The sequence below is a fragment of the Podarcis raffonei genome, chromosome 8 (assembly GCF_027172205.1).
Source record: "Podarcis raffonei isolate rPodRaf1 chromosome 8, rPodRaf1.pri, whole genome shotgun sequence".
NCBI lineage: Eukaryota > Metazoa > Chordata > Lepidosauria > Squamata > Lacertidae > Podarcis > Podarcis raffonei.
In genome coordinates, this window is record NC_070609.1 from 56600014 (window position 1) to 56617875 (window position 17862).

At 39.4% G+C, this 17862-nt stretch overlaps 1 protein-coding gene across 3 annotated transcripts in view; it reads right to left on the minus strand.

Annotated features, from left to right (window-relative positions):
• Positions 1-17862, minus strand: part of TOX3 (TOX high mobility group box family member 3) — a 98333-nt gene that overhangs the window by 11336 nt on the left and 69135 nt on the right. For 2 of the 3 annotated variants that reach the window (XM_053400153.1, XM_053400155.1), the window contains exon 3: positions 11471-11728. The exons of the other annotated variant lie outside the window; for it this stretch is intronic. In XM_053400153.1, coding sequence (XP_053256128.1) covers positions 11471-11728 — 258 coding nt within the window. The remainder of the gene's footprint in view (positions 1-11470; positions 11729-17862) is intronic. 3 annotated transcript variants of the gene reach the window in all.

Here is a 17862-nt window from a genome sequence, read left to right on the forward strand (position 1 = left end):
AACCATTTCATCTAAGATGAAATGCATGGTACTGCTTTTACCTCCTCTTCATACTTCCCTTCTCTACTTTTTTCTTGCAGTGGGAAGCTTAAGAACGTCCTGAATTCATTACATTAGAGGTGGGGGACTTGTGGCCCTCCAGATGTTGTTAGACTCTAAATCCCATCATCCTTAACCACTGGCTCTGCTGGCTGAGACTAATGGGGCTTGGAATCCAAGAAAAAAATGGAAGGTTGTAGGTTTCCCATCACTGCATTACACCAAACTTCAGTAGGTGCTTGTACATCTGCAGCAATGCATTTCCCCATGGCAACATGCAAACAAAACCCCAGTAGCCTAATACATAATTACAAGAGAGAAAAGTTACAGAGGGCTGCAAAAAGGAGATTTTTACAGAGGTGGAAATATGAGGACACATAATACAGTATAGTAAATCAGTATTTTGATATAATATTTGATATAAAAGCTGAACATAATTAACATAATTAGCATAATGCTAGCCCACCCTCACATATACAGATAAGGCTTTAACTTACACATTGTTATTCCAAAAATTAATGAACAAAGACTGTTTTTCAATAAATCTATTCATTTCTTGAATAAGGTCTAGAAAAATAAATCAATTTAATTACAGTGCCATATCCCTTTTTTCTTTTTAGCTCATTTGCAGTGCACATCCTGACAGCAACAAATAAGTTAAGTGATAGTTTTAGATCACTGTTTCTACCTCTCTTTTCAGATACTCAAAAGTCATTTTGTTTAGGTCAAGTGGGGTATTGCATTATGGCACTTCATTAATTTTATCTGAACCTATCATATGTTAAAGTTGTATTTAAGTATTTATTAAATTTGTTCCATTTGCTCCCCAAAGCATTCAGTGATTTTACACTTGAGTTCACCACCTTAAGAAAAGGGGGGGGAAAGTCCTCTCAACAATCCTGGGGGGCAAAATTGGCATGAGGCCACACTGAGGGAGGAACTAGAAGTTTCCGTAAAGGTGCCTTCTCATCCTCTTGCAAACCAAGAGAAGAAAATGTACAGGATCACAGGATACAGCTTTATACCAAGCCAGACCAACTTGGGTCCCTTCTAACTCAGGAGCTGAATCTTCAAACATTCAGCAGATGTGCTACCACTGAGCTACAGTTCTTCACCATGCACAATTCCATACACCTCTAACATGTCTCCTCACCTCACTTGCTTCATACCATCCAACTTTTTCTAATCAAAAACTGGAATGTGCTACCATGCAAGTTATGTGACCTGCACTGTGCTCTCGCTCCCCCAAAAGTGGGGGGGTGGGGCCTGTTTTTGGGCACTACATGAGATCATGGTCCCCCTAAAAGCATTTTTTTTTCCGGGGAGAGAGCACAGCAGCCAAAATAGCTGCCACAATGTCATGGGAAAAAATGGAATGTCCCATTTTTTCCGGGGCACCTGGCAAGTAAATCACTATCCTTTGCTAAACTAAAAAGCCCAAGTCTTTCCTCACACTCCCCTATTTTTTACCTATTCATAGGCTTGGGCTTGGATCTCATGCCTTAGGCAACTACACTGCGCCAGTCTTTAGGTGGCAACATAGCAAGTTGTGATTTTACAGCAGATCTAGCCCTGCACATTTGGATACAAGCAACCTGATGTAAATATCTAACACGATGCCAAGAAAAGTAATATAAAATATTTACAAATCATTTATTTGTCTTGTTTAATGTGCCGAGATTTAGGCTCCTGAAAAAGCCTGAAGCCACTGGAAGATTGGTTGTTAACTGCCTAAAACTTACAGTTATGGAAGTATGGAGGCTTCTGGGACCCTGTTGCCATAAGTAATTGGAGAATTATGATTCAGGGCTATCATGAAACAATTCTCCATGTTGACACTGAAAAGGCTCCTGAAGCCATTGACTGATTTTGAAACTGGAGAGGTGGAAAAGGACAGGGTGGCAGACTGCCCAGGATCCTGAATATATGAAACTGTCTTATAATGAATCATGATGATTAATTCATCTGTACAGTACTGTGTGTAGCAATGTCTTTCCCCAGTAGCAGATCTCCAGGATTTCAAGCAGATATTTTTTCCCCAGGTGAACCACCTGATATCCTTTTAAGTAGAGATGTATGCATGCAGAGTGTGTCTCTGCCACACAACCACACATACTGACACTGCACCCAGATTTTTTAAAAAAGAAACATCAGTTCACTTTGTGCCAGGCTCTAGTGCACAAACAGTTTGATGCTAGCTAAAATGTATCTACAATTTTGCTTTAGAAACCCACTTTAAACTTTGTCTCCTTACAATCCTGCAAGCATTGATATACATGGAACCCTAAGAACATAAGAAAATCCTGCTCAATCAGGCCAATGGCCCATCTAGTCTGGCATTCTGTTTTGACAGTGCCCAATCACATGCCCAAATGGGAAGTCTAAAGGCAGGACAATCCCCTATGTTTAGACTAAAAAAACATGGCTGCAGAAATTATTTGGGACCAGAATAAAATGCAGTTTCTTTGAATCCTGACTTTTTGAACCTGTGTGGGTTGTCTTTAAACAAACTGTTTTGGGGGCCTGGATTAGCAGATTTATGTGGTTTTTGTACTCTAAATAGCTGGCAAAATCAAATCAATCAATTTAGAAGTATTGCTTAACATGATAGGTAAATCACAGTATAGAATAATAAAACAAGAGAGACCTATATAATACAACAAACGTGGCAAGAAATGAAACATTAAGAATTAAGCATAAATCAATAAAAAGCACCTTAATTAAAACTTGGTAATTGATCTTTCAAATGGAGTAAATCACCAAGTTTAGCTCAGCCCATTATTTACCTAGATTTAAATTCCTTTCATACCATTTTCTAATTTTATTTTGGCCACGAAACATGCAGAAGTAAAACAGATACAATTGACAGAACCAAGTTCCCCCAGTAGTATATTTTATATTTGCCTTCTAAAATTTGGTTTGTGCCTTGACTGTTTCCACTAAAAAAAGATGGCTACTCCGTATTGTCACATACTTGATAAAAAGCAAGAATTCTATGTTCTGGCAAAATCTCATAATAGAACACTGCTCTGTTCAATTGGACTATCACCAAAAGCAACAACAATCCCCAAATAAAAGGAAAAAACATTGCCATAAAGACACACACGAATCGAAAGCCCAGAAAGAAATGCCTCTCTGGGCACAATGTATGCATCTCAGTGTTCTGAGAACGTTTCAACTCTCATGTAGTTCTGCAGAAGGAAACCAGCAATTGCTTTCCCTTGACCCTTTCAAGTGCACCTCTGAGTGGGGCAAACCAATACTTGGCCCTGAATAAAATTGCCTACAAGGTTCTCACCTCTCCAAATGTCAGAATGATATTTTGGGAATGGGTTCACTGTGTGCGCAAAACTATGGGTCAATGCTCCCCCCCTATTTTTTCATGTTCTACAATACTGAAGATTCGAATTACTGCATAATACACAGGTGACAGAAATGAGAGTAACCTCAAGGAACAGGAACTGTTGGAATGGCTTCCTGATTTCCCAATGCTTATTCCACAGCTTTCATTTTTTGCTAACCTTGTACCAAGTTAAACTTCCACTTGCCATTCTGCAAAAAGAGCAGTATCCTGCTGCCAGTGACAACTAACTTAGAAGCACAGGGAGGTTTGCCTGGTGCCATTTTTGTGGTCTTTTTGGTGCCAGGTGAAGACTTTGTTATTCACTAGCCTTTTAACATGGGGCATCTGATCTTTAAATCTGTTTTTAATGGGGGTGAGGGGTGTACAGAAAGTTCTGTTTTGCCACCTTTATATAGGTCTCCCATTTTTCAATAGGTTTGTGCTTCAGTTTTTATTTCAGTCGGGTTTATTTACTTCTTGCAAACTGCTCAGAGAACTTTTACATTATGGGGCAGCACAGAAGTGCCATAAATCAAATCAAATAAATAACAGGCTGCTTTTTTTTTTTTTTAAGAACCAGAGCAATTTAGCAAGGACAGTATGCACACTGTCCAGCAAATCCCTGCAGCAAGGCCAAGTGAAAGCATCTTGGCAGATACGCTTCTTTTGTATCCACCGGTGCAGTCAAGGGAGGTAAGTAGGAGTCTCATTATCCTATCAGTGTGATGGCATCCAGAGTTAACTCTGGTAGGACACCACCCTTGTCTTCAGTCTAGAGATATGCCAAATATCCATTTTGCTCTGATGGTTACCAAAGACTGATGGTTACCAAATACACGGTATGCAAAAGAGAGAGAAAATATTTAGGTGTTCCTACTATAGATATATGGTTTTATGATGTATTGTTGAATTCATCTGTCAAAAAAGGTGTCAGAGATGTACAGTAGTACTTCCGGTTATGTAACTCTCTGGTTACGTAAACTTCGGGATGCAGAAGCATTTTACCGGGTTTTGCCGTGTGCGCATGCGCAGAAGTGGTCTACCACTGCACGCGCATGCGCAGAAGCGGTCCTCAGGTTGCCAAAACCTCAGGATCCGACCAGACCTCTGGAACGGATCCCATCCGCAACCAGAGGTACCACTGTATATTCCTTTTGTGGCATGTTATACAGTGGTACCTCGGGTTAAGTACTTAATTCATTCCGGAGGTCCGTTCTTAACCTGAAACTGTTCTTAACCTGAAGCACCACTTTACCTAATGGGGCCTCCTGCTGCCGCCGTGCCGCCAAAGCCCGATTTCTGTTCTTATCCTGAAGCAAAGTTCTTAACGTGAAGCACTATTTCTGGGTTAGCGGAATGTGTAACCTGAAGCATATGTAACCTGAAGCATATGTATCCCGAGGTACCACTGTATGTCCAATAAAAGTATTCCTGGACAAACAGCTTGATAGGGATAAGTTCCACAAAAGTATGTGGTTCATTGTGCTCAGAAAAACTGTGCACATGACATTTTCTGAAGCTTTCCCTCAGACCATTCTAATCCAGTGACTAAAAACCACATCTCATTTTTGTTTGTTGGCTGTGGGTAAGGGTGGGAAAGAAAAGTGCCACGGTTGACAGTGGCACCAGGTAAGAATTGAGTATTTTGTTAGGAGACCAAAATTAATCATCAATAGGTTTTATATGTGCAATGTTTAAAAAGCTCTTGTTATAAAACAATGATACTAACTTTTTTTTAAAAAATGCATTATTTATGTTATTACATTTTTATTATGACGTTCCCTGAAGTACCTCAGGACGATGTGCAGAGCTCTCACCCATTTCCTTCTCATAACCATTCTCCATAACCTATTGAACTTCATAGCTAAGTGAGGATTTTAATCAGAATCTCTCTGTTCACCTGTGATTCCCAGCAACTGGTATTCAGAGATGTACTACCTCCAACAAAGGAAGTTGAACACAGCCTTCATGGCCAGAAGATGTTGATAGCCTTCTCCTCCATGGATTTGTCTGATCCTCTTTTAAAGGCATCTAGGTTGGAGACCATCACCACTGCCTCCTTTGGAAGTGATTTCCATAGTTTTAAGCATGTGCCATGTGAGAAAGTACTCTTATTTTATCTGTCCTAGACCTTCCATCATACAGCTTCATTGTATGTTCATGAGAAAGGGAGAACTTATCTCTACTCACTTTCTCCATGCCGTGCATTAGTTTTTAAACATCTATCATGGCACTTCTTTCTCTAAACAACAAAACTAAACTGATTGGTGTCTGATGATAAAATGGCACACTGAGCTGTTAAGTGCCTCCTCAGGTGAGAAACCGCCATCCTTATAAATGAACAAATGATTGAATTCAGTAATTAGTTGGGTTTCCCCCTCTTAATGATGACAATAAACATGTTCTTAACAACAAGAAAGGCTTCTTTTAATAAAGAGTTCCAGACACTAAACACATTAATGAACCATGAAATAACTGTTTTATTTGTAATATAGTAAACAATACTGCTGTAACTCTGTTGTAATCACAGTCCCTCTCTTTTCCCCTATTCATATCAAGATCGTAAAGTGGATATTAAAAAATAAATTGTGGGAGTTTCCTTGTAAATAAAATTAGAATGAATAAGATGCACATTTTATGAAGGAAAATAACCTGAAACCATGCCTATCTGCCAGATTTGACATAACATATTGGTAATTTTCAATTCCTTGCTTTACTGAAAGGCTAAATCAAGAATCTGGATTATAAATGTCTATATTTAAATTGCCTTTTAAATAAAATTAAAAATCTTTCCTTCATATAATTATATCTGTGTGAAATACTAAAGGTTGTTTACAGCAGTGTAATCCTATGCATTCCTACTCTGCGGTAACTCCTACTGGATTTAATGGGACTTACTCCAAGGTAAGCGTGTACAGTGATATGGGGTATAAATATTCCAATACGTTATTTCATCATGTAACAGATTCCATTTCATGAGTTCATTAGTAACAATGAATGGATGCCAATTGCAAATGTAATATTTGACAAGTTTTGCAGTTTCAAAGTTTTAGGTTTGTTAGCTGAATACAAATAAAATAAACATACAAAATTAAATGGGTCTCTAGAGCATCAAAAATTTCCCAGTGCAAACTGAAAATTTCCCAGTGCAAACTTCCATTTGCTAATTAGCCTAATTTGCATGAGAACGTTTTTCAGAAAATGTTCCAAATGTTATTATTCTTTCCTGAAAAAGCCACATCATTGCATGTATATAAGATTTCAGTTGTTGAAATCCTATCCACATTTGCATGGGAATAAGCCTTGTTGAACTCGGTGGGGCTGATGACTAGGCATGGACTGCATTGTGAGTGACTGATGCTAGCAATCCTTTAATCTTATATACTATTTATGTGAGCAATTTTTGTCCCATGGCATTGTGATAACCAGGATCCACAAAATCAAAACACAATGAGCTCCAGGGAGCATCAGATTTGTTTCCTTCAGTTGTTCAATGCACATGGCCAAGAACAGAACAAACCCATTGGAATGAATGGTCTTATTAGTCGTGCGCATTAATTTCAGTGGAAATGCATTAGATGCAACCCATCATTAAGAAATTTATTTAAGCATCTTTATGCATTCAGCATTGATTCTAGGGAGGTTTACATGTTAAAACAATAAAAATTAGTAAACTGTACCATTAAGGAAGGAGGCTGCAGAGTTCCCAAATTTGTTTAAGATACCTGCAGGGTCTGGGAGAATTTAGAACAAAAACAAAACATTTACTGGGAACTTTCACTGAAGGGCAGACGACAACTACAACAACAACAACAACAACAGAGAGCAATGTAGGCACTAGGTAAGCTTTTGTGGGTGATAGAAGGCCAACATTGTGCCACAGGTGAAAAAGTCCTCTACTGGGTCACCATCCATCTCACCTCTGATAAAGGAGAACATCAATAGATGACAGCAGTTTCCTAGCAGGTTCTTTGTGATAGGATGTAAGAGAGAGTTGTTCAAAGTAGTGGGAGCAGGAACTAAAAATTTCCAGTGCACAATTACAGTCATGTGTTCAAGATTAAAAAAAAGGTGTGGGTGGAATCAAATCTAATCTAAACATTTTGAACACAAAGCGAAGTTCTGCTATACATTTTTGTGGCAGAATAATGATTATCACATTTTCATATAGGAACTTCTTTACACAGAGATATACCAAAAAATGATGCACTTACAGTTAACTCTATTTTTGTAGAGTTAACCAGAGGTATTTTTTTAAGGCAGTGAAAAATAAATGCAGGCTGAAAAGAGACAATTATTTTACCGTCTGTTTCTTAGATATCAGAAAGGGAATTTCGAAATTCATCAAAGCTAACCTTCTGTTATGTACAACAGGCTAAGCTGAAAAGAATGTTAACAAGTTCAATTTTCATTCAATCAGCACCACTGCTCTCTGAAATGTTTCATTGCAGGAAAGAAATAAAAAATAATCTATATGGTAATTATTAGGATGAATCCCCCAGTAACTTTCAGCAACATGAAAGGTCAGTTCTATTCAAGATATTTTATCAGTCCCTTGCACATACTCCTGTCCTGTCATTTTAAATCTGAACAGCATTTTATTTTCCCATTTACAGCTACCTGCAGAATTAAGTACTTAAGCCAAATAAGGAAGAAAAAAAAGGAGAAAATGTTGAATGCTGGCAAAGGCTATAATAGCATGGAGATAAATCGTTCAGCTGCTCTCTCTCAAGCCTCTAGGGCTACAGATTTTTCTTCTCCTGATGCACTGTGGGTATTCAAAACTTGTTCAACATGATTTCATTTCATTTCAGGCAGTGCCTGAGAAAACTAAATTACAGAATCAATCATACAGAAGGTCAGAGTGAGACTTCATTACAAGTATTGCATGCTTGCATGAATATCTTTCATTTATGACTGACCCAATATGTCACAATAGCTGTCTAGTAAAAATAATCCACTTTCTGAAATTGATGTACTACTGATGTCAGTGCTACTCAGCAGGCTGGGTAGATTATAGAGAGATGTTTAAAGGGGAGAGGGGGGGAGAGAAAAGAATAAAAAGGAACCCTATAGAGCACAGGCAACAGCGCTATGGAATTGCCACCCTTTGTAGATTAAAATAATTTCTCAGGTGATCATCTAAACAGTCAACTGAGCTTTAGTCTGTAATGACTTTTGATAGCATATAGCAATTGATTTCCATCTATTTATGTGTAGGTCTATATATTTTCCCACATCTTGTTAAGTCCCAGGTGTTTTTCTGAACTCAAGCTAGAACTCGTTCATTCCCTGCCAGTAATTCATTTATGAAGCTTGATTTTTTTGTATTAGCATATTATTAAAATGCAAATGCTAATCACAGTGCATTTCTTTTATCTTTCGTTTTCTGTTGTGCTTCCTCATTTTGGGGCGGGGGAGAGTGGGGGAAATCCCAACGTAATAGCATACATTTAAACTAAGATAAATGTCCCTTTGTATCCTGTCAATAATAATGAAGCTAATCAGCAACATGACAAATTGTCACTTTTTCTATAAACAAAAGCAATAACAGGCTGGGTAGGAAATGCAGGACAATACATCAGGAGGTCCTTTTTTTTTTTTACTGGTAGGAAGAATTGTTAATCCATCAATACATTCATTTTTAATAACCGCTGGGCTACATATACTTTGGTAATAAAACAGCTTGCTTGCACTTAAAATGGATTGCTGGATATAGCAATCCTAAGTCAGAAATGGAATGGAAAGTATTATTTATTATTCCAGCAGTCTTCCTGCAGCAAATCTAAGAGAAGCCTGCAAAAGTACTGTTATGTAGCTGGCCAACTCCGCACCCTGAGGGAAACATCGGAGAACCTTGACATAACCTATTTCTACCCGTGCCTCTGGCGATTTTGCATTCAAGTTTATAGGTGAACATGTCAGGTACTGCTCAGAACAAAGCCAGAGACACACTGTATTAATCATAGCTCTGCCCAAGTACATTTCATTTCTTCTGTTTGTGCTTGAAAATTTCATGACATTTTCTTCAAGGTGAAATTCTACTGGACATTTCAACAGGGTCAATCTATAAATCCAATTAAAATAGCTATCATTTGCAGTGAAGCTGTCTAACACAGTAATGTTTCCAAAAGTGGCTGGGATTTCATTTGGTATCTTAAAAAAGGGGGGGGGGAGGGCTATGTTATTCTAATGGTTTCAGTTTGGAAAAAGTATTACTTGCCTATATAGACATCTAGGTCTTGTCTATCATTACCGATTAGCAACTTCTCAACAATGCAGTAAGATTTGACAAGCTGAATGCTGCTTCATGCAGGCATTGTTCAAGAGTGTAGATGAATATCATAATTATTTTATGGCTCCATATTTAGTTCTTTTAGATACAGTAAGCCCAATTGACCATGAAATGAAATTTCATAGTTAAAATGCCTCTTTTACGTTTTTTTTATTGCGGTAATAAAAAAAAAGTTATGGCTCTAAAGAAAGGTAATTCACGAAATATACAATCTAAAGATGGATTCTATTATTAATAAATATTTATCAGTTTAATAAAGTGCACATTTTCAATAAATGATGAGAGACATTTACCACCACATCTATGGAATTTAGATTAGATGTTCAGACTGAAAGAGGGAACAGAATGAAATGGGGGAGAATTTAGATGAGCTTTTCAAGTCAACACCCACCTACCACAACACCTCAAGCTTTTGCTGCCTTGAAATATCCAGGACTACATTCAATGCTAGTCCTACTCAGAGTAGACCCATTGAAATTAATGGTCATAAGTAACAAGCCCATTAATTACTAAGTAAAACTAACACAGCCCTTAAGCTTCACCTATCTCTTTGCATTATATATATATTTGTTTGTTTGTTTGTTTGTTTCTACTTGCTTACAGCTGATACTGCGGAAACAGTAAGTATTTAGCACTGAGTGTTTACACTACAAAGCCTTCTGCTCCATAGAAAAAGCTACGAGGATAAGAAATTAACTATTAGGGTGTACCTTACAGTAATGCTATTACACCTATTAAACTGTGAAGCAGGTGTAATCTCTGCAAATGAAGATTACGTCATACAACCAAATATACACATTACTGTGCCTTGCAAATGGGTTGAACGCAAATTCAGCTGCATTGCTAAAACACTGTCCTGGTTTGCACATTACACTAAGTACAGTGGTACCTCAGGCTACAGACGCTTCAGGTTACAGACTCTGCTAATCCAGAAATAGTACCTTGGGTTAAGAACTTTGCTTCTGGATGAGAACAGAAATTGTGCTCCAATGGTGCGGCAGCAGCGGGAGGCCCCATTAGCTAAAGTGATGCTTCAGGTTAAGAACAGTTTCAGGTTAAGAACGGACCTCCGGAATTAAGTTCTTAACCTGAGGTACCACTGTAAAGCTAAACCGTGGCTTACTATGAATGTGCGGGCTCCCAGAGAGGAGACTGTGGCTATCAATCCCCTCCCCAATTCCTCCTGCTGCTGCGCTACTCAGGACTAAACGATTGTTTGGCTTCATGTGTCATCTGAATTTGGGCTCACTGTTTTCCTTGCTCCAGATTCATGCTCTGCCACCAGCTCATGACCCTGAATCTGCAGTCTGAAACTTTCTCCTTTCTCTCTACCACCGGAAGCAATGAAATGAGTCAGGGATGGGGAACTTGTGACCCTCCAGATGTTGTTGAACTTCCACCCCCATTATCCCTGACCATTGGCCCTGCTGGCTGGGACAGGTGAGGGCTGGAGTCCAACAAGATCTGAAGGGCCAAAGGATCTCACCATCCCTGAAATAAGTGAATGCACATTATGGCGCCCATTGAAAATTTATGAAAATATCCTGCCACAAGACACTAGTGATATCGACTGTGCGTCACTACAACAAAAGACAACAAATAAGGATGCTGTATTGAGTGCAAGGAGTACCGTCTTTTAGCAGCTGGATGTTATTTTCATGTGCTTGCCAGATAAGTTATTGGAGGGGGTGGTAGGGGAGCATAAATGTTTGGCTCAGTACACAACACTGCAATTCTATGCAGCAGTAAGAGAAGTTATGCAGTCAAATGGAAAGGAAAGGAAAAATCCGTACCATATGTAACCCATTGCTTTGGATGATACCATCTTGTTCCACAAGATTTCGAGATATTGTAATGGAAGGAAGATCCAAGCTCTGCGGTGGAAACTGTGGCGTGAACTCATTCCCTTGTGCAGCCAACTGATCACTTAGACCTTGAAATGGCAACAGTATATCTGCCATTCCTAAGTTGGTGGGATCCAGTTCAGGTGGTGGAGTAATTGGTGGGATCTCAAACTCTTCATCTCCAAGACTTGGAGTGTGGAATGTTTGCTAAACGAAGAAAAAGAAGAAAGAACAGCAACTTCACTGCAACGAAACACTGCTAAATAAATGACTGCAGCGTGTGTAATAAAAGGGAGTTGTTTACACCCTGTAAGATTTAGCTCACGAGCAAACCATTTTATTTTACTTTATTTTGTAAATCACAAGTGTAGCAATATTCACATATGCCCAGCTTTTATGGATCCTTCAGATTAAAGATTTAAGTCTCATTATCATATGGCTTTAATGGTGTATCAGTATTAACTGTTTTTTAATGCACCCTTAATTAGCAACATCTGTCTTTGTTGTTGGTGTGAGCATCAGCTACATTGGGTTGTGGTTTTGGGTTGCTTTTTTTTTTTGGCTGTATAACAAATTGCCAGTTTATTGATATGTTAGTAAAACAGCACAAACAGCCTAACCATTATTCTGATGCGTCAAATAAAATGCTGGCAACTTTGGTAGTACACACACAACATTAATCTGGTAGTGAATACTTCAAAATTCTTTTACAACCCATAAATGTGAAATATTAGAATCCTGCTTTTAAGCTCCCTCCATAAGAGGAATAGGAGTATGATAGAGCCTTTGATATGAAGGTGGTTGTGAGAGACATGGACTTTTTGGGGGAAATGGCTTATAAATGGAGCGATTTTGGTTTGATTCAGAGCAAGGATTGTGGTGGGGAAAGGTAGGTTTCTTCTGAGAAACTTTACGAAACTTTTATTTCTAATTTTCTTCAAGGTATCTACACATACTTTTAACCCCTTTAGAAAAAAAAATCAAGGTCATTTGATGCTGAAATGCTGCTTATATCTGGCACAGAAATGAACACTTTTTGCTATCGTTCCCTGCGAAACAATGAATAAATTATTCTGGGTTTCTGGATTAAAAGTGGGGACATGTCTACATTCAAAAGTGTGTCTGTTCATGGGTGCTTATAAAACCTCCACCCCTTTAATGGAGAAGGGTAGCAGGATCATGCCCACTAGGCATGCCTCCCTCTACACCAATACACAGCTATGCCCCTGGTGGCATGTACCTGTGTAGGGCTCTTCCACTTTAATGAGACCCCTGGCCAATCAGGCTGCCTGTGTGCAGCTGTAGTAGTCCTATGCATGCGTGCAGACCCATTCACCCTAAGGCCAAATGTGCAGTCACATGGTGTGCGTAAGCATGGAGGCGGTGTAGCTAGTGGGTGCCATTTTGTTCCTCCATCACACATTCATTGTGCATGTGTGGATCTTTTGAACATCCCTTGTATTTCCATCATATTCCTGACTTCCTCCCTAATGCATCCTCCTTGCAACTGTTATCTCCACCTTCCAGCTTCTTATATTCCCTTTGCCCAGTTAGTTGGGGTTCGTGAACAGACCTGCACTCTCTGAGAAACTGTAATGATTCTGGATGTGTGCTTGTTTCAGAGGCTGAAAATTAAATTCACTTGTGTGTCTGTCTGAAATTCTAAAAGTTTGTGTGTGTGTGTGTGTGTGTGTGTGTGTGTGTGGAGGGGGTACTTTTAAATACATTTTGGCTTAAGGGTTTTCATTTTACTTAAAATAAAATGTAAAAGATTCTTGGCACCATGTCAGATACTGGCTTGGGTGCTCACGGGACCATCAACCACCTTGTGTTTATATGTAACTTGAACCTGGATAACCTTGGAATTTCACTGCCATCATCCCAATGTTTGTGGGGGACAATCTGTAGTGAGCTTATGTATGCTGGGAAGCTCTTACTTCCTCACTTGGGGTGAAATCACTGCAGAGAGACCAGGGAACCAGGTACATGTGCCTCTATTGCTCTAAGAGCCACTCAGTGATAGAAATATCCAAAATGGTGGCTTAGTTTTTTAAGAGGTGGCAAAACTGTGCACCTCCAAATGTTGCTGGAGTAGAACTCCCAGCACCTCTAACCATTGGCCATGTTGTCTGGGTCTGATGGGAAATGGAGTCCAACAACAACCCACGGTTTCCCCACTCTTGTTTTAGCCCCTTTGGTGGCACAATAGTCTGGGAATTGCTAACCTGGTCACATTTTCATAAGCAATTACCAGCTGCTTGGGATCAACAGCAGGAGAAAGTTATCACCTTCATGCTTGTACTATCTGGTTGGCCACTGGGGGATGCAGAACACCAGAGTATATGGCTCTCATCTATAAGGGTTCTTCTCATGATATTTTTAAGACATTATTAACCTATAGAACAATAACCTCAATATAAAGACCACTTGATCATCTCCACATGTTCTGTGAGTTTTCAGAACATGCCATGGCTACTGAAGCAGTCTGCAGGGTGCAGCTGCTGTATGGCAACAGAGAGGGAAGAGGAATTCCTACTATTCCAGTGCTGGGAGGCAGCAGCTGAGGAGGATGCCACAGCTGAGTGGATAGTTGCTTCTACTGGCATCAGCAGCCTGTGATCACACCAATACAACTGTCAAGTGGAACCATGTGATTTCACAGAGTGGCCTGTGGCACTGCCCACTTCACTACTGCGGAAAGGTAAAGCTGGGAATTCTGTCCCCACAGTCATAGTGGCCACTTGTGGCTTAGGGGAAGAGTAATAGCTTTGCAAATAGAAGGTCCCAGGTTCAATCCCTGGAATCTTCTGGTAGGGCTTGGAAAGGTCCCTCCCTGTCTGAAACTCTAGCAGTACTTAATAATATGAGCTAATGGCCTGATTCCCTCATGCAGTTGGTATAATCCTGTCTTCCTATGCCTACAAACCGCCTTGCCAGCTTCCACTGCTTCTGCCCACTGTCCCATCCCATAAACACTAACAAGCTACCGGGGAAATAAGCAGAAGGCTCCAAACTTCTAAAAAGTAATTTGTATGGCAGACGATGTGTTGCCTTCAAGCACACCAGGGTGGGTGGATCTGTCAATTTAAGGTTTTCTCCATTTCTCATTTTTCCAATCTTACATCCAGTTCTCCACATTTCCATATCCAGTTTGCATTAAAAAAAAAAGTTATCATGAACATCCATCAGCATTTTAAGTGCACATTTCTTCCAACAAACAGATTTTTTGCAAAGCAATTTCCCCTAATATAATGCATTTTTGTGTGTTATTTTCATATTCTCAGCCCTATACAGTGAGGTTTTTAATGTTTGAGGGGTTTGTTTTAATACTTTGTTGGAAGCTACCCAGAATGGCTGGGGCAACCCAGTCAGATGGGTGGCATATTAATTATTATTATTATTATTATTATTATTATTATTATTATTATTATTATTACTACTACTACTACTACTACTACTACTATATGTGCATTACTTGGGCATTGCAAAATTCAGAGAAATCCACATTTTGAAGGATGGCTGTGTTTCGGTTTGCATATCGCTTCCGAATTAGGTAGTTCTGCCTTTAAAAGCGAAACAAATCAGATTTCTCTCCCAACCCTGCAATCGTGGAATACTACTTTGAGATTTGTCTGCCTACACTGGCTTAAATTTTTACTGCAAAAGTGGAGGCTTGGGGTGCAGGAGAAGGGGGAGGGACCCTTCCTTTAATGCATTATTTACATTGTCTGAAAGAATGACTTAATGCCGGTTAATTTAAAAATGATATGTTCAGTGAAAGATCTCATTAAGTGCTGGAAATTGTCATCCTTCAAACTGTTAATGATGATATAAATTAATAACCGCTTGAGAGAAAATGGAAACTGAAACACACACACAAAGAGAGGGGGGTGGAACCTTCGCTTGCATATAAAACCTGTCAGCTGTCATTATTGGTCTCACACCAGAAATGATGAGGTAACAGACAGCTACAGTCTGCAGGAGTAATACTGACAGAGTCTTAAGAGACTTAAGCAGTCTTTCCTCAGTGCACAGTGAGCAAAGTGAGCACACACATGTTCAGAGATTGCAACTTAATTCTGGTTGCGAAAGCTTTCTCTTACATTAGGGATGCATTTACTGATGCTTCGTAGGAAGAGGGGGCATCTTCATAGAGGGGAGGTGTGAAGTTCACCAACACAAAAGGATGGATTGGCCATGGAAGGCGGATGGCTAATGAACATAACCCTATGGCTACATTTGCCGTTACGTTTGGCACTAATGTGGTCTAGTAACAGATGCAATGGTAATTTGCGAGTCATTTGCTACCCCATTACTGCTTAATGAAATCTAACATATCACATTAACAATATGGATAAACACTCATTCCTGATATGTGGCATTTGGCTGTTTTCATTACTGCAGTAATTAACACTTGAAATATTATTTCAATAAATATTTAAGGTGCTTCAGGAATTAATGGTGGGGGGAAGCGTGGGTCACTGCCATCACGACACAGAAGCAAGTTGCAACAAAAAGGTGACGTGTCAATTTCTCATCTTAGATGGTCTTGTAATGCTAATTCCACAATGACTGCTGCATGCATGGCATTATATTAAAAGAAGCAGCACCAGCACGGATTTTCAGATTTGAGATGTCCACACTCAAAATACTGATGTTCACTTAAAAGTAAAAGCTGTGTAATTGAATTTGCTTATAGGGCAGTAATTGCAGAGTTATCCTCATGCTGCAGTGCAAATATTAACACTCAATCTTATTCCACTCCTTCAGTGTAATTAAACCAATAGTATAAGCTTTAAGCATGACATGGAGGAGGCAGCTGGATTAATTTCGAGAAGGGAACATTCCATGTTAAAAAAGAGAGAGAAATAAATCCATAATGCTTCCAGACATGTACAACCAAACTATACAATATTACAGCATTTTCTCAAAAAAAATATTTATCACGTTAGTAATATCTTCTTACAAGCACATGGGGTGGGGAGCAGTATCTTGTATGCTAGTGAGGATTTATTTAGGTTTTTTAAAAAAAGAAGAATTCAAAACATCAAACTGTATCTCATGCCATGATTGCTGAAAGTAATGTATGGATAAGTGGGTAAAATGAATGCAATCTAAATGGGGGGAAACCTCATAGTGAAGTAGTCTTATTCCAAATCACAGGGACTATTCACATTGTAAGAAGTGCCTGAATGGCATGTAATTTGATGGTGGAGAAAGGTACCATTATGTCCAGAACAGTATAATGTTTTTAAGGGGTCATGTTACCAATCACAATTTTAAGAGCTATTAACTTTTCATACATTTCTCTCTTAGATTTCTTTAGGAGAGCTAGGGCTTGGGGGGGATAACTCCACCAACCCTCAACAAAAACTGTGTGTGTGGTTAAATGCCATCTGCACTGAAATGTTCAAAACATTTGTTCCTTTTGATAAAAATGCAAATCTGGAGAGCTGTTGTATCAACATATAACAGCCAATGTCTGACACGGTGAATTATCACAGCTGGAATTAAATTGTCTTTGAACAGCTGCTGGCAGTAGAGCTTTCATCAATGTTTGATTCAAATGGAGGAATGAAATTCTACAGAATGAAACATCATGTTGTCATTACAGATGGGGGTTTGTGTTCATTATCACAACTAACACTGGAGCTGGTGCCAAGCAATCTTCCCTTATCTAAGCAGTCTTGTTGGAAGGAGAAAGAGAGACAGAGAAAGAGGCAGAAGGCAGCCATTGTTTTAAAAAGCTGCTCATAAAAATACTATTTGGAATATAACCACAGTTACTGTGGCATTGCCCCCACCAATAATTTTTCCTCCTTATACCCTCACTCCCCATGGGGAGGGGGCACATTCACTGGGCAGAATGCTGTTTTGGACTCAAAATGGTCAACCCACTCCACATTTTATTAATCTCAAGCCTTTTTTTGCCCACGGTGTTGACCTCAAGCAGAATTCAGATGCTGCCTACTACTCGCTGTCACCTTCATTCTCTACCATGTGCAATCTCTATATTTCTGTAAATAAGAAAAGGAGAAGGAGGGGCAGGCACATCCATGGGGTAATGGCTACATATGCTTTTGTCCTGATTGCAAAGGCATTTGCTTTGGTCAAAAACAGTACAGTCTGGAACTGATGTCACTACCACTGCCCTGACATCCTTTAACTGGCTGTCATGGGGGTGGGTGGAAGAGAGAGGGACAGAGACAGTAAGAAGAACTACAAGAACAAAGTGGTTGGCATCCTTTCTGCTTACTACCCTGCTCCCACCTCTCGCCCTCCCAGGCTAGAGGCCAAATTCATCACCTCTATGACCTAGTCAGGCCCCATCAATTCAGATC